This window comes from Canis aureus, chromosome 9, assembly GCF_053574225.1.
Source record: "Canis aureus isolate CA01 chromosome 9, VMU_Caureus_v.1.0, whole genome shotgun sequence".
NCBI lineage: Eukaryota > Metazoa > Chordata > Mammalia > Carnivora > Canidae > Canis > Canis aureus.
Window position 1 is genome coordinate 49,455,487 of NC_135619.1, and position 22,690 is coordinate 49,478,176.

Consider the following 22,690-nt stretch of genomic DNA (forward strand, 5'->3'; position numbering starts at 1 on the left):
AGGTGTAAATGCTGGCTGCCCCCACACACACACACACACACATTTTCCTTTCTGAAAGACTGAACCAAGGGAGTCTCTCCCCAAGGAGGAGAGAGAGAGAGTTCAGCATGACTCAGAAAGAAGCTGGCAAGGGGAGGTGGGCAACTCTGTCAGACACTCCTGCCCTGCTTCTCAGGTTCTGTCTGGATGACAATAGCAGGTAAGAAAATGAGGGTCTGTCACACAAAAGGTTTGAACCCCTCAAGTGAGTAAGAACTAAAGAAGGTGTAGGGGCTGAATTGGGTTCCCTCCCAAAATGTGTATGTTGAAACCTCAGCCCCCAGTGCCTCAGAATGTGACTCTTGGGGGACAGGGCCTTTCAAGAGGTGATTAAGGTATAGTGGGCCCTAATTCAATCTGACTGGTAGCCTTCTAAGAGGAAATTTGGACACATAGAGAGAACAGGGGTAAGTGAACACAGAGAGACCACCAGGTAAAGAGGCAGTGAGAGAACGGAAGACTGTAAGTCAAGGACAGAAGTCTCTAAGAGAACCCCGATGACACATTGGATTGGGATTTGCAGCCTCCAGAGGAGCAGGAAAATTAATTTCTGTCCTTTAAGCCCCCCAGTCTGTGGTATTTTGTTATGGCAGCCTGAGCACAGCACACTAATACAGAAGGCAATGTTACATGAAGAAAGGAGCGTGGGGTTAGGCAAAACCAACGCTAATCCCAAGAAAGGTCTTGGCCAAAGTATGTTAATGATTTCAAACATTTGAGGAATGGCTGATGGACATCTGTTGACTAAGTTGATTGACCAAAGTGCACAGGAGTCACCCTCAGATCCTAGAGTCTGGATATTTTTAAAGGTCTGATTCCTTTAACTACATTGCATTGCTCACTCTATGAACATCTACCCCCAAATCCTGTGAACAAAATAAAAAATAAATGGTATCTGCAATTAGTCTTTGCCTGATTTAGAGGAAGCCACATCATGAAGCAAGCTCTAAACTCCAACATGCCACCCCATTTTGAGTTTTTGACAAGTGCACCCAGATCATGCTTGCTAAGTGAAAAGCATGGAGGCTCAAGGGCAGTGTTTTTTGTTTGTTTGTTTGTTTGTTTAATTTTTATTTATTTATGATAGTCAGAGAGAGAGAGAGAGAGAGAGAGAGAGGCAGAGACATAGGCAGAGGGAGAAGCAGGATCCATGCACTGGGAGCCCGACGTGGGATTCGATCCCGGGTCTCCAGGATCGCGCCCTGGGCCAAAGGCAGGCGCTAAACCGCTGTGCCACCCAGGGATCCCCAAGGGCAGTGTTTTGAAGGCAGGAGAGCCTTACACCAAAATTATGACCCCTACAACAGCCAAGGCAATAGATCAAGAATATTCTACATCTCTTGGTGGCCAAGGCAACATTTGAAATGTCCATCTAAACCGACATGTGCAAGGGCTATGCCCAAGTCAGGTTAGTACCTGTAAATGGAACTTCTGGAACTGAGGGAAGAAGAATAGGTCTGGCCTTTGACAATGGACAGTTAAGGATGTTTCCATCTTAACGCTCACCTCCCTTCTCTGGGAACAGGACTGGATATGCCTCCTGGCCCAGCTCAGTCTAAGCCCGGGGCTCAGATGACCCACAGGACAGCTGGGGCTAGGTTAAAAGAGCCAAGTCACCACAGAACATTGAAACCAATCAATGGGTGTCACCAAAGATGCCAGAGGTGAAAAGAATACTCTATGGCCCTGCCCCACCCACTTCAAGGGCACCCACTGCCCCAACCCAACAACTGGGAACTCACGTCTGTGGTTCTCATTTCTGTGGTTAGGCGGGGAGCGGGTCTCCTGGTCTTGAGCCTCATCTCCCTCCTCACTGGCCAGGTGAGTGTGAGCGTAGTGGTAGCTAAGTCCTGGCCGGTTCTTGTAGCGCTTGCCGCAGACTAGACAGGAAAAGAGAAGAGGGGAAAAAAGCAACGATTAGCAACCTCTGCAGTTAACTGCCATCATTCTCCCAGGCAGTGACTCCCATCCATCTATCCCAGATCTGGGTTTCCCTTAAAAAATGTCTCACCCCCTGAATAACCCTAATCCCACTGGACAGAATCAACACCACAGTAACAATACTGGCCCAAAAAAGAAAAACCAGAAAAATAAAGGATGGAAGCTGAACTGTGTAAGAGCTTCATCATTTCCTATCTGTGATACCCTGGGCAAGTCACTTATCCTCTCTGTGCCTCAGTTTCTTCAGAGGACACATGGGAATAATAATAGTATTTTACTCATAGAGTTGTTGGAATGAGTTAATCTCTATGCAGAACACTTATAACAGTGCCAGGCACGCAGTAGGGGTGATGATTATTGTAACTTTGAGGTCAAAGAGCCCTGGTAGTCCATCCAGTCCAACATACCACAGCACAGATGAGGCAAGTGAGGCCCAGAAAGCCTAAGGAACACACAGCTAGTTGTGGCAGAGCCACTAGAACCCAGGTCTCCTGGATTCCATGCAATGCTCCTTCCACCGGGCTGTGGTTAACTCCGTATAAAGTGCAAAAGCTTTATACAGATAATATTTTGGTTGTATCACGCAGTGCTTTTGTGCCAGAAAAACACATTCCACTCCTGCCATAAAAACCATGAAGCCAAGCCATCATTGGTAGTTGTGGCAACCAAGAGCTTAAGTCCTTAATGCCCCAGGGAGCCTCCCATATCCTAGCCTCCTATACCCAAAATCTAGGAATGTGTCCTCACAAGCACAACCTCTCACTTGGAGGGTATGAGATGAGAGCACTAAGAAACATAAACATGGTTCTGTGGGGCACAGAAGAAGAAAAAGAAGCAGTTCCATTGGTTGGCTGACCAGTACCTGAGAAGCAGAAATCCACCTAAATGGCTTAAGACCAGATCACCCTCACTTTTAATGAAGTTGGATTTAGTGGCACTGTTTAGAATGATCCATGTGGCTAATTTTTAGCTTTTATCAAATTGAAGTAGTTCCTCTTATCCCTGGGTTAGAGTTTTATTACAGGAGAATCTTATAAGCCTTTGAGCATCTACTAGTATATGACTCTCCTTCAGTTTGTTGATATGGTGAATTATGTTGATTTTCTAATGTTTCTTCTTATTGAACCATTCTTATATTCCTAGAATGCTCTCCATTTGGTGAGAGTGTATTATCCACCTGATAAACTGCTGCATTCTACTTTCTAATCTTACATTTTGGATCTATACTCACACTTGAGATAAATCTAGAATTTTTGACCTATCTTTTACCATGTTTCGATTTTATGGTTATGCTGACTTCCAAAAATGAACTGAGTTTTGCTGTGTGAAACTGGACAAAATACAGTCTTTCTGTGCCTTTTTTCTTATCTAAAATGATGGTAGTACTACTTACCTTGAAGGATTACAGATAATATTTCTAAAATATCTCACTCAGTACCCAGCACATAACAGATGCTCGATAAATGAGGGGCGAGGGGCAAGGGGCTTCAGCTTAGCCTGCCACACCTTAGATCCTGCCCCCCGCCCCCCGAAAGAGAGGGCTTTGATTCTGGCCTCAAACAATGGAATTTAGCAATTGGTTGGGCTTTCTTAATAAGATGAGGGTCTGAAATTCACATTGGTGACCTAGTGACTATCAATTCAAGTCCTACAATTGGCTACTTACATTCTCTTTCTCTCTCTCTCTCTCTCTCTCTCTATGCTGTAACTATTTCAAAAAAATAAAATGGCACTACACATCTCAATTCCATTTGACTCGGGAAATGGGACCTAAAGAGGCCCCTGAGGTGCACTCTGGGCCTGCTTGTGGCTTCTTCTATTTAACCTTTTCAATGATCTGAGGTCAATAAACAGCAAATTATGGGGTCACGGGATATAAATCCACTTAGTAGCCAAGCATACTGGTGAGGAATAAATGTTTATTAAAAATAAGGATAATAATATCAGAATTTCCATGAGGAGGCCTCAGGGGACTCTGGAGACCTCCCTACTACTATAAACTCCACAGATTCCATTTGTGCCATTTTGTTACGTCAATTACCACTGTCTTCCTTAATCACAGAATTCCACTATCTTAATAGTCATGTGGTCTTACTTATTAAATTCTTTTATTCCCACTAATACTAGATGCCTAGGACAATTCCACTCATCAGGGAATCACGACCCATCCAAGCAGGCATTTCTTCTTTGAGCTCCTTGAATTATAGTTATGTCTGTACTGGAGGACTTCTCTTAAGGATGGTTTCATACCAATTTATCTTAATAACAACAACACCCCTTATGTTGCAACTCACATATTACACCTTCAGAACATATTCATCGAATAGCTTATGAATTGAACGTGGAAATACTTTGTGGGAAAGCCAGAAGATGGGGGAGGAGGGAAGTGTGTAGAATCTGATCCATCTATCCACATTAATCTCATACTAATAGGTCTTTAAACCTACAAAACCAAACCAGCAAAAAGCTTCCCGTGTCTCCTTCCCCAACACCATAGAGGATAATTATTTTTAGAGCAAACCCTTTTGCTAGAAGAGAGATTCTTGAAGAGTAGTCCCCAGACCAGCACCCTCAACATCACCTGGAAGTTGTTACGGATGCACATTCTCAGGCTCACCTCAGATCGACTGAATTAGAAACTCTGGGGATGGGGCCAGAAATCTCTGTTTTAACAAGCCCTCGAGGTGATGCTGGTGCACACTATAGTCTAAGAACCACTCCACGGGAAGAATGAATATATTTAGGCTTGACTCTGCCCACCCTGGTGCACCTGCCCTTTGGGATGGATGGAAGTGGCAGGTAGGGACAGTGAGACTGGTGCCTGGTCATTAGGGGAAACAGAAGCAGAGAGTACATGGAGGTCATAGAAACCAGACCTCTTAACTATCATTTCTATACACAGAGCTCTCCTGATGGAGCTTCATTTCTCACCACCTGCTTATACCATGGTATTCCTTCATCACCACAAGAAAACGTGTATTAAACATCTCATATGTGCCCAGCCTTGTGAACAAAGATAAAGGAGCCCCAGTGCCCTCCCTCCAGGAGCTCAGTCTTGTAGAGAAGACGTACAAGTCAACAAGCAAAGAGGGAAACAGAACAAATGCACCAGTGTGCACATGCATCCAGGAAAGAGGAGGGAACGGCACATCAGCTTGAGTATGGAGGGAGGGCTTCCTGGAGGAGGTGGGTGAGCTGTGGCTTGCAAGGTAGCAGAACATCACTAGATAGACAAAGGAGGCAAATGCATCCAGGCACCAGAGCAAATTCTGGGCCAACTTTGGGGAACTGCGGGCAGGAGTGGGACGTGAGGGAGCTAATAAGCAAGGAAGCAGGGCAGGACTTTGTCCTGAAAATGGGGAGCCAGGGGAGGATTGGAGCCTGACGACTGACTTATTCAGACTTACATTTTAGAAATTCCACTTAAGACTATAATGCAAAAGATGAATTTGAAGGTGGCAAGAGGATGTTTTAATTTCCTATATGTGAACAATGAGAATCTCGGGATGGGAGAGGGGTTAAAGAGAAAGAATCGGTGGAAAGGGGTGGGCATAAGCAGCAAGGAGGAGCCTAGAAAGATTGACAGTGACTGGACCTTCCTGGCCATGCACCATTCAGCCCCTGTCCCGCTCCCCAGCCTCACCCAACACCACATTCCACCACCTTCTATGCCCTTCTGCCCATTGCCTTTCCACTCCTTAAACATTTTTCTTTCTAAAACAAAGCTTTTGCACAAGCTCTGACCTTTGCCCACAATGGTCCCCAGCCCCAGTTTGCCTAATTAAGGCTTCATCATTCTTCAGATCTCAGTTCAAATGTCCTTTCCCAGGAAAGTCTTCCCAATCGAAATTAGGGCCCCAGTTTGTCACCTTCTGAGGATACATCATGGATCAATATATGTGCCTCCCACTGGCAGCAAGCATGGCAAGCCCTGTGTGTGCACACTGCTGCATCCCCAGCGACCAGCACGGGGCAGGTCATAGCTGGCACTCGATACCAGTTAAGGGAAGCAACAAAAACACCCAGCTTCCTATGGGGCAATAGGTTGAGAGCCAAAGAGGAAAACTAGATTGAAAGAAGGAAGAGAATGAGTTCAGTCTGGGGTTGCCATGAATACCCTGTGCTTAGAAAAGACAGGTGATGTGGAAGGTTGGCAGGGTGGCAGTGGGAGTTAGGGATATGGAGAGGAGGAGAGATTAGGGAGAGAAGAAAGGTGTGGATGGAGGATAGAACTCAGAAAACATCAGGATCTTAAGAATCTGGTAGAAAAAGAGAAACTGCTCTGGTGTGTTTGTTTGTTTTAAGTTTGTCAAGAAAGACTCACCCAGAAATGAGCAACATAAGCCAAAGAGGTAGGATTTCCAAGTGTCCATCGATAGATGAATGGATAAAGAAGATGTGGCGTATATATACACCAGAATATTACTCAGCCATAAAAATGAATGAAACCTTGTCATTTGCAAACATGGATGGATTCAGAGGGTATAATAAATGAAATAAGTCAGTCAGAGAAAAACAAATACCATACGATTTCACTCATATGTGGAATTTAAGAAACAAAACAGAAAGAACACGTTTTAAAAGAGACCAAAAAAACAGACTCAGACATAGAGAACAAATTGATGGTTACCAGAGGGGCGGTGGGTGGAGGGATGGGGATCAAGAGGACACTGATCATGATGAGCACCGTGTAATACATAGAATTGTTGACTCACTACATTGTACACCTGGAACCAATATAAAAGTATATAAATTATACTGGAATGTAAATTACACTGGATTTTTTTTTTTAAAGAGGTAGAGTTTCCAGGTGACAGGACCAAGGATACCACCAGTCACAGCCACTTCTGATAGCTGATAACTGTGTATACTGTGTGCCAGGCTTATTCTAGCGCTTCAAGTAATTTGCTCACGGTAACCCAAGTGCCCATTTTACAGATGAGCAGCCAGCAGAGCCACAAGAATGTCAGATGCCTGAGAGACAGAGGCTGAAAAGAGACACTGGTTTGACAACCAGGAGGCCACCTTAGTGAGAAGGGAACCCACAACCTCACAGAGGATGAGACAAGACGTCAGAGGCCCAGGGATGCTCCTGGAAATGAGGAAGTGGTGACAGGGCTGACTGGCCACTCCTTCCAGCATGGCCCCATCACTGAGGCTGGGGGGCTGACGGGACTGTGGGTCAGGGAGGCTGATGGGGCTCGTTCTTTAACAGGGCACAGCCTGGCAAGAGCTCACAGGCTCAAGGGGAGGAGGCAGGAGGGAGGAGAGTTTAAAAGGCAGGGTTAGAAGAGATTGGAGATAATACGGCAAGATGCCTGACCCCAAAACGAAGCTTCGAACCCAAGTACCAGGCCTTTGAATGACTTCATCCTACGGACAAAAGATTTCTAAGATTTATCTTGGTGGAATTGTATCTGGATCAGACTGCTACATTTTGATGGAAAGAAATGCCTTGGAAATCCTACTCTGACTGGATTGGAAGAAAAGGAAAACCCAGCACTATTTAATTATATCTCCCTGCTGCTCCGAACGCTGATGGACCAGCTTCATGGCCATGTGACCTGTGCATTCAGACAGGGTCCGTGCTCAGAAGGGCCCCACACTTGGTTTAATGCTTTGCTGTCACCATCTTGAAATTCTTAATACACATCGAACAAAGGGCCCCTCGTTTTCATTTTGCCCTGGGCCCTGTAAATTGTGTATCTGCCCCTGGAAACCTGCTGGGATGGGGGTCAGCGATCAGGGGCTAAGTTCCTGCAAAGAAACCACCCGATGGCCCTGACGATACAGGAGCTGCCATGAGGAACACGGGACCCAAGCAGCCCCGAGTTGGGAGTAAAATGCCCCCCTGAGGCAAGCCTGGAAGTCCGGCCAGAGCAGTTAACCAGGCAGCCACAGTCATTTCAGTGCCACTCGCTGCTCTGGCCCTGCTTCTGGGTGGGCCCTGCCTTCAGAGAGGCAGTTTCTCTGTGGTGGCGAAGTGGGCAGGCTGGATCTCAACTGCATGGGTTCGAATCCCACCCTAGTGGCCTAGTCCGCTACCAACTGCCGGTGTGATCTGGGCTGAGTTGCTGGCCCTCTCTGTGCCTCCGCATCCTCCGTGGAAAATGAGGGTGATCACAACGGCACATCTGCCTCACGTTGAGAGGTCCCATGAAAGAACACATTTAACACGGTGCCTGGCTCCTGGCAGCCTTCGTGGGCTGTTATCAGCACCACCGCCACCTTGGTGGAATTCCCTTTAGGGAATAAACCCTAAAGCGGCATGTGTGTGGTGGGGGGTATCTAGTCATTTCTCCTCTGCAGTCGGGGGTGATGGAGTTGCAAGGAAAAGAGGGTGGGGAAAGTACACTCTGAAAATAAAGTCTTAGAACCATCTGCTCTCCCTTTATCACGTCAGCAACCTCACTCTGGAATTATCTGTCGTGTGGAATGAGACAGAGCCCCAAGACTGCTGAAGCGTTCAGAGGGCCAGGACCCCATCCTCCCATCCCGGTCTCCTTTCCCCGGGGCCCACTCCTTTGCATCGTTGTGTCCCTCTGAAGCCATCCCCCATGGGGACCGGTCGACCCTGCACGGGCACAGCCTAAGGCCCTTCCTTTCACCTTGGCAAGCAGGCACCTGGATTTGTGTTCCTGGCACGGCGCTCAGAGGGGACCGGCTGTGACAGTAGGGAAGGTCCAGCTTGCCTTCCTCTCTCTCCTTCCCCTGGGGCGGATCCATCTGTCAAGCTGCAGAAATCCTGCTTGCCCACTTCCCAACCCAGAGCGGATTCTCCAGGTAGCACCTCCTGTCTGGAGTTATGAATACCTTCAGTGTTGCCCCAGATATTTACGGCCCCCCGGGCCCCCACCCCCGCTCCTCGCTCCTCCTTATCTGGGGGAGGGGGCCGCGGTGGAGGCGGCTGGAGGGAATCGGGGCAGTTGGTGCGAACAAAGCCGCCTGCAGCAGACAGCGGAATCCTTCCTGCAGGGGAGAAGCGGCCGCCTTCCCCACTGATAACTTAATGACTCTGGCACATTTTCATCAGCCCGACTTGGAGCACGCAGTGGGTATCTGAGCCAGTGGTTTCCCAGAGACAGAAGCAATTACGGGATGAGCGTCCAAGAGACAAAGCCCGGGCCTTGGGAGTCACCGGGCCGCGTCTCGTTCCCAGTTCTGCCCCGCGGCACTTTCATACAACCCGAGGATGCCACCTTCCTCTCTCGGCCGCCTCGCGTCCTCTGTAAAGTCCACCCAGCCCTGCCTGTCGCCTGCCGGGGCCTCCAAAGCGTCAGGCTTACAGGCGGTGAGGCAGGCACATCGTCCTACACTGAACCCCACGGTAGCTCACGGGATAAAGGATTATCACCCCCACTTTACAGATGAGGAAACTGAGGCTGAGGGCACTGAAGCCGCTCCCGAAACGGCAGAGGCGGGACTGGAAGTCGAGTCTGCCCGACTTTGAAGCACAGGGCTGCAAGATGAGTTATGCTCCATCCAGCACCCCTCGCGGTGCCTGGGGCTGACCTCTACGGCCCCTTGCCCTCTGCTTCTCGTGGCATTTGGCCAGAGGGAGGCATGGACAGGAGAACAGAGGGTGGGAAGAGGAAGATGGGGATTGGTGCCCTGCAGGCCCTGCTTGGGCAGCGAGCTGATGCAGGTGCTACCCACCCTCCCACCCCCGTCCTAGGAGGCACGTGTCCTCCCCTGCCACTGGGCACCCGAGATGGAAGGGCTCCCCCTCTCTCTTGTCAGCACTTCTATCCCGCCTGCACCTCAATCATTCTGTCACCCAGTTCTTTTCCCTTGGGTCCTTCTGAGTAGAATCCTATACGCCAGTGGGCCCATGACAAATACAAAAGGAGGCTATTTTGACAAGGGAATCATACCCTACTAGACTGGGTCATAGACATCTGAGGCTCCCCACACCTTCCTGACTTCAGCAGAACCATCTGGGGTATGGATAAATGCCTACAACCAACCCCCTACCCCAGTAGGGAGAAGCCCCAAGTGAGAAAAGCCCTGCCATGACTCATATTGGGATAAAACTCAGGGGATACTTCAAAAAGCCACCAGGTCAGACTTGCACACTCATGGTGGAGTATTAATCCCTATGACTATTTTAAAGACCCAGGCCCTACACAAAGAGCCAATGACAGCTCCACTGAGCTCAAATGATAAAAAATAGCCCTGGTACCTGCAATGTACAGGCACCAGGAAGCTCTTCTTGGGCAAGTCTAAGTGGGCTTCTCCTCCCCACCTGGAAGCCTGGGGGCCACTAGCATGGGTGGCCTTCGGGAGACCCAGGCTCTGGCCCTCATTCTCCTACTAACCAGCTATGCGCCCTTGAACAAAACCCATACATTTTTGGGCCTTGGCTTCACCCTCTGTAAAATAGGACAGTTGAATCAGATGATCTCAAAGTCCTTTGTTTCTAGCACTTCACAATACTCTGTTTTCTCTGGGCTCTGCAAGGCCTGCATGCCTCCTGACGCAATTAGTGCCTTAACTCTGATAGAAAACCAATGTAGGCTCCCAGCCTTAGGATCCACCCGGGGCTGCCTACACCCCCTCTCCCCTCCCCCACCCCCCTCAAAGCTGGGTCTGCAGCTGCCTTCCTGTGGCTTCATTTCTTCTTCCAGGCCACACTTGCTTATTTTAAACTGAATTCTTCCGGATAGAAGCACAAGGGGATGGAATAAGGGTGGGATGTAACATCCTGATTTTTCAAAGCTACATTCCTTGGGGCCTGGCACTGACCCATGTATTAGGAATGAGCCCAGAGACAGGATCTATCAAATGCCAGTGATCCGCAAGTCCCGTGTCTTCACTGAGGGAGGGCATTCTGTTTATTTTAGGAATTCACTATGTATGGATATGACTCCGGTTTTTAAAAAACAGAAAGAACAGAGATAAGCAACAAGCCTTTCATTTCTAAATACTATATAACCTGATTTCGGATCCCCAGCCGAGAACGCAGAAACTCCCAAAACCAAAGCATTAAATGTGTTAGTGGGATTCTTTCCTGCCCTGCTGAGAAGCATGGTAACAGAACTCTGGCAAACTCCGGGATATCCTTTCTTGGGTCAGCTAATTGGCTGTGTGACCTTGGGCAAGTTGCTCAACTTCTCTAAACCTCGGTTTCCTTGTCTGGAAAATGGGGATGATAATAGTTCATATCTCATATGGGTGTAATGAGAACTGAATGAGCTCATCCTTGTAAAGTTCTTAGTGTGGTGACTGGCACACAACAGACATTCAGTGTGCTTCAACATTCTGTATGCTTGCTAGCTTCTCTGGTTCCTGACAACTCTAGTGGCCAGTGCACAGAACTGGGGACCCAAGGTCGGTGTGAAATATGTACCCTTTCCTGACTTGGCATAAAGAAATTAAATATTGGGATCCCTGGGTGGTGCAGCGGTTTGGCGCCTGCCTTTGGCCCAGGGCGCGATCCTGGAGACCCGGGATCGAATCCCACGTCGGGCTCCCGGTGCATGGAGCCTGCTTCTCACCTCTGCCTGTGTCTCTGCCTCTCTCTCTCTCTGTGTGACTATCACAAATAAATAAAAATTAAAAAAAAAAGAAATTAAATATTTATTGAGCACAACTATGAACCAGACAGTGGGCTAATTGTTTTGCTCAGGTCTTATTTTTTTTTTTTTTTTTTGCTCAGGTCTTATTTAACCCTCTTGGAAACCCTCTAAGGTTAATCTTATTGTCCTCACTTGATAGAAAAAGAAAGCAAAGCTCAGAGAGGTTTTGGGATTTGCCTAAGGTCACAGCCAGGAAGTGATATAGCAAAGATTCAAACCCTGGGCTTCTAATTCAAGAACCATCTTCTGGTGCCTTTATGGAGACCGTATCTTCATTTCTTATTCTAGCATGTCCTTAATCTACTTAAAGGGCAAAATATAATTCTTTTTTTAATCATATATTTAAATAATAAATATAAATGTCAACATTTCTGGGGAAAATAAACAAAGATAGGTAAAAAAAAAAAAAATTAGACATATTACCATAAAGTATGGCAGCCCCCAGATTTGGAAATCTGACCAGTGTGCTCTCCCTCAGGATCTCCAGATGACTATCTGCCATAACGCACCTCAGATGCAGATCGGGCTTTATTTGTCTCAACCTATCCGATACATCTCACGGCCTTCCCATAAGATAGGCCCCCATCTACCTACAGTATGGGTATAAGTCCCTCACTTCCTTTGGGGAACCAAGTGTCCATTATTAATTAGCATGTGTTAAACATTCCTGCCTGGATGTTCTGCTATTTCCACAAACTCCCATGTCAAAGTTCCATTGTTCTCCAAAATTACCTCCTCCTCTAGAATATCCCAGTTAAGCCTCCCTCATGTCTCTCCATGACCTAAGCTCAAGACTTCAAGAGTCATTGTTGCCTCCTCCCTCTCACTTGTACCCCACATCCTATCTGTCCTCTGCCAGGTTCTGCATGAAGTCTCTCTTACTGGGGACACCTGAGTGGGTCAGAGGTTGAGCGTCTGCCTCTGGCTCAGGGCATGATCGGGATCAAGTCCTTGATCAGACTCCCTACATGGAGTCTGCTTCTCCCTCTGCCTATGTCTCTGTGTCTCTCATGAATAAATAAATAAAATCTTAAAAAAAAAAGAAGAAGAAGAAGAAGTCTCTCTTACTGGCTCCATCTACTTTGTCCCTGCTGTCATCACCATCCGGACTTCATGTCTTCTCCTATCTCCTTCTCAGCCATCAGGCTTCAGGCTCTCTGCCCTGAAACACCTTTCCAGAGATGTGTCTGGGATCATCCTGTTCCCCACTGACGATGCAGGCCAACCTCTAAGCAAATCAGCCTGGCACTCCCAGTATCCTGTCAAACTCTGTACCCCTCAATCTTCCTGCCCAAATGCTCTGCTCTGACCAAGCTGGTCTCTCTCCTGTCCTGTTATATGCATCCCACACTGATCAACATTTTGGGAGCAGCCACTGTGCCAGGGCTGAGATGCAGGATGAATATAGCATAGTCCCTACTCTCCAAAGGCTCCCAGTCCTGCCTGAAGAACAGATAGATTGCTGTCATCCAGTGTGACAGGTGGCCTACACAAAGGTATGTACAAGGCAAGGCAGATTCCAGGAAGAGGCAAGTGACAGAGGAGGCAGGGAGACACTGCTGGGGAGGGAGAGAGACATTGCTGACTGGGATCAAATCCTGGCTCTGCCATTTATCCACTGTGTGACCTCAGGAAAGTTAATTAACCCCTCTTCTCCCCAGTTTCCTTATCTGTAGGATGGAGGTGATCATACCATCTGTCTCCTGGCACTTCTGTGGGGGTTAAAGAATTAATATAGATAAAACCCATAGAACATTCCAGGCCCATAATATAAGTCAATGAAATTCTGCTATGACTATTATTACACCCCTCTCCCTCGCCACCACCAACTCCCACACATACCCCTCCATCCCTGGAGACTAAAGTCAATTTGATACACATTCACTGAAGATCTGCTTGGCATCCTAGGACAGCACCCTCTGATACACCAGCTCCCACCCCCTGACTATTCCCTCCCCTGAATTCCAATAGTGCCCACTATCTACTCAATGAAATATACAGGGGGGGGGGGGGTGTTATCTCTGGGATATCAGCCTTATCTTTCCAAATCTATTGGAGATAAAGGAAATAAGACACAGGTGGAGGAGGAAGAAACAGTCCTTGAGCACATCCAGGAGCAACATTTTTATATACATTATCACACGTACCTCTCCCAACCACGTACCATCCCTGCTCCACACCTGAGGACATGGAGGCTCCCAGCAGCAAAATGATTTTTTTTCCACAGGTCCCAGATAACAAGCTAACAAGCGGCAGAACCACAATTTGACCTCAGCTTTCTCTCACTCTATAGTCAGTGCACGTCCCTCTTCAGCCAGCTCTCTCTCACCTGGGTGGCCCTGACCTTGCTGCTTACCCTCCCTCACCACCACCACCCCCACCCCCCCCACCCCCCCCACCCCCCCGCAATGTGACTTGAAGTAAGAGACCTCAAAGGCTGTGCATCAGACCCTTTGACCTCACAATTCTACTTCTAGGAACCCATGAAAGCATTATGCAAAGATCACCGCAATATTGTTTTCAACAGTGAACAAACTATTGTTCTACTTGTTGGCTAAATGTCCAACAAGTAGAACACTGCTTGAGCAAACTGGGGCAGATCCATGTGATGGAACACCATAGAGACCTAAAATGTCATAAAAATGTCTTTACTGCTCTGGAATGATGCTTCGCATGTATTGTGGAGTGGGGGGATGGGTTAAAATGATGTGTATTATTGTATATGCGTGCATGAGTGTGTGTGTGTGTGTGGAGACAGAGACACAATCCTCAAACGGCATACAAAACCAAAATGGCAGCAATCTCTCAGGAGTAAGATTATGGGTGATTTTTCTTTGTCCTCCACCTGTAATTTCTTTTTTTTTTTTTTCCACCTGTAATTTCTGATTTTCTGCAATAAATATATACCATTTCCATAGAAAAAAATTATTTAAAAAAATAAACTGCTACAAATGTTCATATCGACCCTGTTACTGGTCATCCACATCTTGGTAAGAATCATTCACCACAAAGTTTGCATCAAGTAAGAGCTAGCTAACAGCCAGCTCTGACTGGAGTTCAAAATAGTTCAAGAGGGTGTAGGTCAGAGCTCAACAAAGGCAAACCAAGTCCTTGAGAGCACCAACGGTGCACGCCAGGGGAGGGGAAGGCAGGCAGCAGGAGCAGAGGAAGGAGAGAAAGGCAGGTGTGACCGTAGCAGAGAGAGACTGCAGCTTCTCTTCCTCCCTGCCTGTGGCCAGCCCCACTGGGACACTGTGCAACCTGTGTCTGTGACACGATGGCATTTAAATATTTAAACAGACCCAGCTTTGCCGTAACAAATGCACTCAATCTCCAGGGATCAATCCCATGCCACAGGCCCTGCTCCACAAATCAAGTTTCTGGGGCACGGCGCCTTTCCCACCCTCCCCCGTCGCACCCCATGCAAGGACCTGCAAGATAATAGCGCGGACAACTGAGTGATGAGCCCCGCTTCCCTTCAGTGACAAGGGCAGCCAGCCTGAAGGCCGCGTTATTGGCTTTTCCACTGCAGCTCGAAGCTAAAAGCATATGAGCCTTAGAGAATGTGGGGCCTTAATGCCCTCAAAAAAAAAAAAAATTTTTTTTTTTAATAAGACTGCAATGGTCATCTGATTCTCCCTGTACACTCAGGTATGGGGGAATCCAGAGTCGTTTTAGGAAGTCGAGGTCAAGCCAATTTTCTAAGACTACCTGGGTGCAAGCTGCATCTTCCCCTTCCACCAGTCCGCCCAGCCCACAGCCCCTCTGAGCCTGTCCATGGCAACCCAACATCTTGTCTCCAGGGTGAAGAGCCTCAACTGTTGAACCACTGCCTGGGAAGAAAGGAGCCCGGGGTGTCGGGAAGGGGTGCTGACTGGGAGCCCCCTCATTGATTAATCAGGAAAGTGGCATCATACCACTGAAGGTTAGAACCAGGACTAGATGCCCATACCCTTCCCCTTCCAGGATTCCACCATCAGGAAGAGCAAGAAAGGAACCCCAAACCCTATTCTGACACCGCCCCATCTGGACAGAGTTACACCCCCACCGAATTTCTGGAAAGGAAGCAACACTATGAAGTGGCCGTGTCTTCAACTATGGGCTGCACAATCAAAAATACGAGACTGTGGGGTGAGGGTGGTGGACAGCAAAGTTTTTACTGATATGGAGGCTGAGTTGAGAGCACTCAGATGTGTGAATACCCGACAGGACTCTGAGGTGAGTCATGCTCCCAGGAGGGCTTTGATCATGTCTATTTGCCTTTTGTCACTAATCCACCCTAATGCCCCAGTTTGAGAGGGAGGGTGATTTTAATAGATTTAAATGTAAAAGGCTTAAAAGTATATAATCTATTCCATCCCACTGACTCCAGCTTGCCAGCCTGACGCCTAGAAGCCATCTGTTAACAGTGGACATGGCTTCACCTCATAAATGAGATGTGTGTGACCATTATTTCGTTTTTTGTTTTTTGTTTTTTGGAGTTTTTTTTGTTTTTTGGTTTTGTTTGTTTGTTTGTTTGTTTTGAGAGGGAAAGAGGTGGTGGGTGGTGGGGCAAAGGGAGAGAAGAGAGAGAAAATCCTAAGCAGGCTCCACACCCAGCAAGAAGCCAGTGGGGGGCTCGATCTCACAACCCTGAGATCATGACCTGAGCCAAAACCAAGAGTCAGACGCTTAACTGACAGCGCCACCCAGGCACCCCCGCTTCATTTTTAAAAACATGTTTCTTGGGACACCTGGGTGGCTCAGCAGTTGAGCATCTGCCTTTGGCTCAGGGCCTGATCCCAGGATCCAGGATCCACACTGGGATCCCCGCAGGGAGCCTGCTTCTCCCTCTGCCTATGTCTCTGCCTTTCTCTCTGTGTCTCTCATGAATAAATAAATCTTTTTAAAAATTAAAAAATAAAAACATGTTTCTTCCTCAACTCTCAGAAGAGCCAAACTCCAGGTTAACAGGGCATATTTCACTGGTAGTAACACTGGGGAGTTGTCAGCTTCGGAGCTGAAGACACCAGGATTCATGTCCCAGCTTCCACACGAACCAGCTGTGTGACCTCGGACCAGTCCCTTCCCCTCTCTGAGCCTCAGTTTCTTCCAGTAAAGCAAGGTCAGCTGTCTCTACTTCTCAAGGTTATTGTATTTACAGAGACAACGTAGGTAACGTGCTTAGCACCATGCTCCGCACACCGTAAGCACCAGAAGCAGGGGTTATCACTGTGATCAGAAAAAAACTGGGAACAAAAGACAAGCGTTGGCCAGGATGCAGGGAAACTGGAATCCTTGAATACTGCTGGTGAGAATGCAAAATGGTGCAGCTGCTCTGGAAAATAGTATGAAGGCTCCTCAAAAAATTAAAAATAGAATTACCATAGGATCCAGCAATCTCACTTCTGGGTATTTGTCCAAAAGAATTGAAATCAGGATCTTAAATATCAGCACTCCCATGTTCATTGCAGCACCATTCACAATAGCCAAGATGTGGAAACAACCTAAATGTCCATTAACAGACGAATTGATAACGAAAACTTGGTAGATACATACAATGGAATATCATCCATCTCTTAAAAAGAAGGAATCCTTCAATATGCAACAATATGAATGAATCTCGAGGCCATTATGCTGAGCGAAATAAGCCAGTCCCAGCAAAACAAATACTGCCTGATTCTTCTTATACAAGGTGTCCAAAATAGTCAAATTCACAGCATCAAGGAGTGGCATGCTGGTTGCCAGAGGCTGGCAGAGAAGGGGAGTTAGGAAATTGCTAACCAATGAGCATAAAGTTTCAGTCGGGCAAGATGAATAAAGCCTAGAGATCTGCTGCACAACATTGTGCCTATATTTGGCAATATATATTGTACGCTAAAAAATTTATTAAGAAGGGAGATGTTAAGTATTCTTTCCACAGTAAAATAAAGTTAATTTTTAAAAAAAAAAAATTTAAAGAAAAAACTGGCAAAGGGGAAAAAAACTTCACAACTCACTTCCCTTGTGCCAGCAAAGGGATAAATGGGTGCTTTGCTCCTCCCTAAATGGCTGATGCTTAGAGACACAATGTTCTCCCTTTCTCGTCCCTAAGTATCACCCCAAAACCACCATCTTCTCTCCTATGATGCTTCTTGAACAAAGACAATGGCAAAGTGGGTCTCATCCAGAGTCAGTCCCAGTGATGCTAATAGAAAATTCAGGTTTGGGAGCAGTTGGAGAGAGAAGAGAGAAATATTTAGAATGATTTTAAAACATCCCAGTAGCCTGACCCAAGGATTGCTTTCACATGTCTGTCTCCAGTTTATCATCCCACCTCTAAAAGGGGGCTAATGATACTGTTAGGATTTAAAGCTATTAAGTAAATTAAGGCCAAGTGCTGGATTGCTGAGCTTTATATGGGACTGCTGAATTTTAGATCAATACCGGGAAGGAAAAAAAATGGAAAAAGAAAGATTCTAAAGAGACCACCCAAAACAGTGAAGCAGACCTATGGCAGTTGGCCTAAAAAATTCCTGAAGATTCTAGAACTTCTAGATACCAAAAGCAGGGAATAATAAAAAGGATGACAGTCGGAAGCGAGAAGCCTTTGAATCAGTCACTCTCGAAAGTCAGTATTCAGAAGTATCTCCTGAGGAGCTCTCAAAAAATGCAGGTTCCTGGGCCTGCACCCCGTGGTTCTGATGCAAGAGGTCTGGTGTGAGGCTTGGGAATCACATTTGAATAAGCATCTAGGTTTTCTCTGTGCAAAATGGCCCAGGTCCACACTTTGACAAACACTGACAGTCTTTCCCACAAAGTCATATTCAGTTGTTCCGTTTGTGGATAATGAACACTTTTCTTTGGCAAGAGATTGAAATGGAAGAAACAGAATTTTAATCCTTAAGCGTGGTACACGTTCAGGATAATTAATAGTGATTGGTTACTTGCTAGAAAATGAAGTATTCATGTACACACACACCACGGATTGGGTAAAAAAATAAATTGTGTTCAGATGACTTAGTATTTCTCAGATGGAATAAATTCGATTGCTGAGTGAAAGGCAACAGGCAAACTATCTATCACCTGAAGTTAGAAGCTAAGATGATATCTCAACCACCCATCTTGAAAGGGATGCTTGGACCAAAAATATGATAGGACAGCTACATTTAGGAATATGAACCAGGAAGGGCTAAATATAATCACACCTGAAAGATAGCTATTGCTGCTCCACATACACCCAGAAAGAGGTGGTGGGGTATAAGGTAGCCTAATATTTTCACAAATAACTCAAAAAATGGAGTGGGGATTACACAAATCAAACCACAGACAACACCAAAATGGCAGGGATTGCAAATCTGCAGAGGATGAAATTCAACTACTGGGCAATGTCTTTAAATTTGCCTTTATTGAATCTTGTATATTGAAGTCACATATTATTGTATCTCTTTATTGAGACTCAATAGGGCTAAATGCAGAGTGATTTATGAAAGAAGGAATAATCAAATTCATTAAGCAGAAAAGGGCACACACCTAGAGAGGCGGGTGCACAGGGGTCAGGACAGGCAGTGCACAGGAAGTGGTAGGGATAGCGCCCAGTGCAATGGGGTGGCCAAGGACCTCTGTTCTCTACACACAGAGGCTGTTATTAAGAGCCGATGTATAAAATAAACACGGAAATGTGTCTGTTACTCTCTGAGCTACTTGGCTTGGCCTTGGTGTTACTTCCAGTGGGAGTGCTGAGCTTAAATGTAAACCCAGAAAGGAGTTTAGAGCAGCACATCACAGAGGTTGGGATGCGGCCTGAGATAAACCAAGAATGCCAGGGGATGTTCAAAGGGCCTCCAGAATAGACAAAATTCTCAGTGTGCCTATTTGATGAGAAAAGATATGCAAAAGACAAGGGGGCCTGTAGGAGGGGGAAAAATGTAGCTCCTATCAAGAAAAAAAACAATCATTCAGAGCACAGTTGGAATCATGGAAGAAAGGGTAGCTTATGGTAACACCATCCCTGGGGACACTCAAGGAGGTGACCAGACACCTCTCTACTTAGGATGCATTAGAGATTATTAAAAGCATTCCTTGCTCAATTCGTGGGTGGAGGGTGGGCCTCATGACCTCTCCAAAGGTCATTCCTATCCCAAAGGATCACATGTCTGAAGGGCACCAGATAAAAACAAAGTCTATTAATCACCAAGCTGCCACACAATTTCCTATGAGAGCCAGAAGAGAGAAGGGCAATCTATGGTGGACCTTGGTCCCCCGAGGGAAGAGAAGGGAGGCAGCGCCTGCGTTGGCAGAGGCAAGAAATCAGCCGCTGAGACTTCCAGAAAGCCAACATCAGGCCTTCGTTTTGGCCTCCCAAGCATCACAGGATAAACAGAAGGAGAAAGAAAGAGACCATGGGGATGGGAACAGGGGAAGAGCCAATAGCACTGTGGGGTCCCCCCACAGCGGGGGGTGGGGGCGTGATGCAAGCACTTCGCAATGAAAGAGGGGAGCCAGGCAAGAGAGGGACCCCACAGAGGGTGCTCCGTGGAGGTGACATGTGAGAAGGCAGACAGCCGACAAAAGAGCAAAGAGAGGAACTGAGAGGTAGGTGTAGAAGGGCACATGGGGTGTGTCCTGGAATATATGGGATTATTGGCTGCGAATCCAATGAAAACTGAAGAGATGGAGCAAAAAGTAATCCCACTAGCTATGGAAGCAGAAAATCACATCACAAAAATAAAGCTTTTGAAAAGAGGAATCGGATGGCAATGCCCCAGTCCCAAAGCAGCTGTTGGCATTCTCGAGGGCTGGGCTGCTGCAGCCAGGTACAGCTGGAGAGCCTGCTCCATGGGCCCAGAAGGACCCTTCCCAGCCCAGAACCAGTCCCCAGAGGGCCCACACTAGAGGGATTCCATGCATCAGAACAAAACAGAGGCCTTTCTGGGAGGCAAGCTGCCGGCCAAAGTAGGCACCTCCTGACATGGCCAGAGACACCAGACCCCCTGCCCTGCTCCCTCCTCATCCTGGAACAGAAGCGCTATGGGATGGAGATGTTACCTGCAAGAGTTGTCTCAGGAATGCCATCTGCACGGTGTATTAAGCAGCCAAATGGGGGTCATGGAGTTTGAGTTCTTCTAGCAAAATGTTCTCCAATCAGCTGTCACCCCACCGGGCACAGAACAACTTTTTGAAATCAAAAGAGGCCAGTGAAGAGGGAGGAAAGGGCACCACCCACAACGTGCTCCCTGAGTCCCATCTCTCCCATTCGTCCTCTGCTTCCACGGAGACTACAGACACTGCAAGATGTCAGCGGGAGGAACCACAGCACCAGGGCCCTTCTCCTGTGGCACAGCTCTGCACCCCCACAGGGGAGAAGACATGAAGGGGAAAATGGCCAGGGAGCGTGGTTTCTAGGGCGGTCCTTGCTGTGGAATGAGCAGATGGCGCCCCATACCGTGAGAGGTAACTAGGGCAAGGATTCTAAACCCGCCACCCAATGCTCTGCTAGGTGAGAAAGACAGCAGCTCAGGAGCTGATGGTAATCCCTCTGAAAGCTGAAGGTTTCTAGAGGCACGCCCACTGCCCCTGCTTCCTGTCCCACTCTCCCTCAGCCGCCTCCTCAGCTCTGTCTGCACCCCCTGAACCCAGGAGCCAGGCCCTGACTCCTTGTCCAAGAGATGCCTCTGAAGCAAGCAAGAAAGGCTGGAGATGGATCGAGGGCCATTTATTAAGCTAAGTCGTTGTCAGAGAAAGATTCATAACTTGCCCTACCTAGGACAGGAGAGACAGGAGGAAATGAAAGGGAAACATGAAAAGCCAAAGGAGCCGAGTACCTTTGTCGGAGGATTTTGAGTTATGCTTTTGTTTGTAACTCTCTGAAACAGAGAAAGAAATAGAGGATGAATCTTCAGGAGACAAAGAGAGAGAAAGAGAGAGCGAGCCAGAAGAAAGCCACCAAGGGGGCACTGCCAGAGGCAGGAGGCCTCCCCGGCTTGCTTCTTCCTCATGCAAAAACACCTGGGTGGGCGAGTGGCAGCAGCAGCAGCAGCAGCAAGAGGTGGTGCCTTTGCTGAGGCAGCAGGCATGCAAGGTGGGGTGCAGGTCCAAGAGGAGGAGCCAGGGAGCCTGAGGCTGGGGGAGACAGCCAGGGAAGCACAGGGAAGGGGGTGCTGGGGGCAGAGGCAGAGGCAGGAAGGCGGCATCTGCTGTACTTACTGTCACAGACGTAAGGTTTGTCATGGTCTTCCTGAGAGGCAGCGTCGTGCCTCCTCCTGCCACCTGCCGAACCACGGGCCTGGGAAGACAAGGAACCAGGACGCTTGTTACAGTGATGGTCACTACGGCTCCTGAGCGCGTACTCTGTGCGGCCCCGAACACTTCACCTACACCTCTTCATCCCGTCTTCCTGGACACAGCATTTGAACCGATACCAACCCCATTTTACAGGCCAAGAAACTGAGGCCCAGAGAGGTCAAGTAACTTGCCCCAGAGTGCTCAGCTATTCACCCACATCATCTCATTAAATGTTCACAAGGACTCCAAGAGATGTACTACTATTATCTCGATTTTACAGATCAGGAGACTGAGGCAACAAGTGAAATAGCTTGTCCAGAGTCCCTCTGCTACTAAGCCCGGACCCAGGACATAAACTCACAACAGTGTGACTGCAAAGCCTACATCTACCTGATCCCTGTACTCTGTTGTTGCCACAGGGAGCTCCTCCTCCAGCTGCCCAGCCTTCTAGCTTCATTGGCCTCCACATGCAGATGCCCACCCTGCCCACCTCAGTTGACCAGATGACGCAGACTGGGAGCAATCCACAGGCATCATCCCAGGCTCTTGCCCCAGGTTCACACTGTCCGTCCCCTTCTAGTCTCTCAAGAGCCAGCCAGGCCTGGCCTCAGGTCTAGGGCACAAGCCCAGGCAAGCATGGCGGGGAGCTCCCCTCATCACCCCTGCTCGGCCTACTTTGTGGGGGTGATCTGCCTCAGGCCTCTGGCCAGTGACACAAGTCTTGATACCTCACAGTCTGCTGGGGCCGGACTCCTGATCCCACCACCCTGCGTGCATCTCCAGAAAGGGTCAGCACAACCTGGGGTGGGGGTGGGATGAGTTCTACCTCCAAGGATAGAGGAGGCCAGCCAGAGAGGGTGCCAGCAGCTCTCAGCCCCGGGACAGTGGCT

General features: G+C 47.8%; 1 protein-coding gene across 7 annotated transcripts in view; it reads right to left on the reverse strand.

The window, feature by feature from the left end:
* DPF3 (double PHD fingers 3) overlaps window positions 1-22,690 on the reverse strand; it is a 259,291-nt gene that overhangs the window by 81,366 nt on the left and 155,235 nt on the right. For 4 of the 7 annotated variants that reach the window (XM_077909871.1, XM_077909870.1, XM_077909877.1 and 1 more), the window contains exons 6-8: window positions 21,723-21,801; window positions 21,341-21,382; window positions 1,782-1,919 (exon numbers count right to left, since the gene is read on the reverse strand). In XM_077909871.1, coding sequence (XP_077765997.1) covers window positions 1,782-1,919; window positions 21,341-21,382; window positions 21,723-21,801 — 259 coding nt within the window. The remainder of the gene's footprint in view (window positions 1-1,781; window positions 1,920-21,340; window positions 21,383-21,722; window positions 21,802-22,690) is intronic. The other 3 variants (XM_077909873.1, XM_077909872.1, XM_077909876.1) reach the window with 1 other exon arrangement.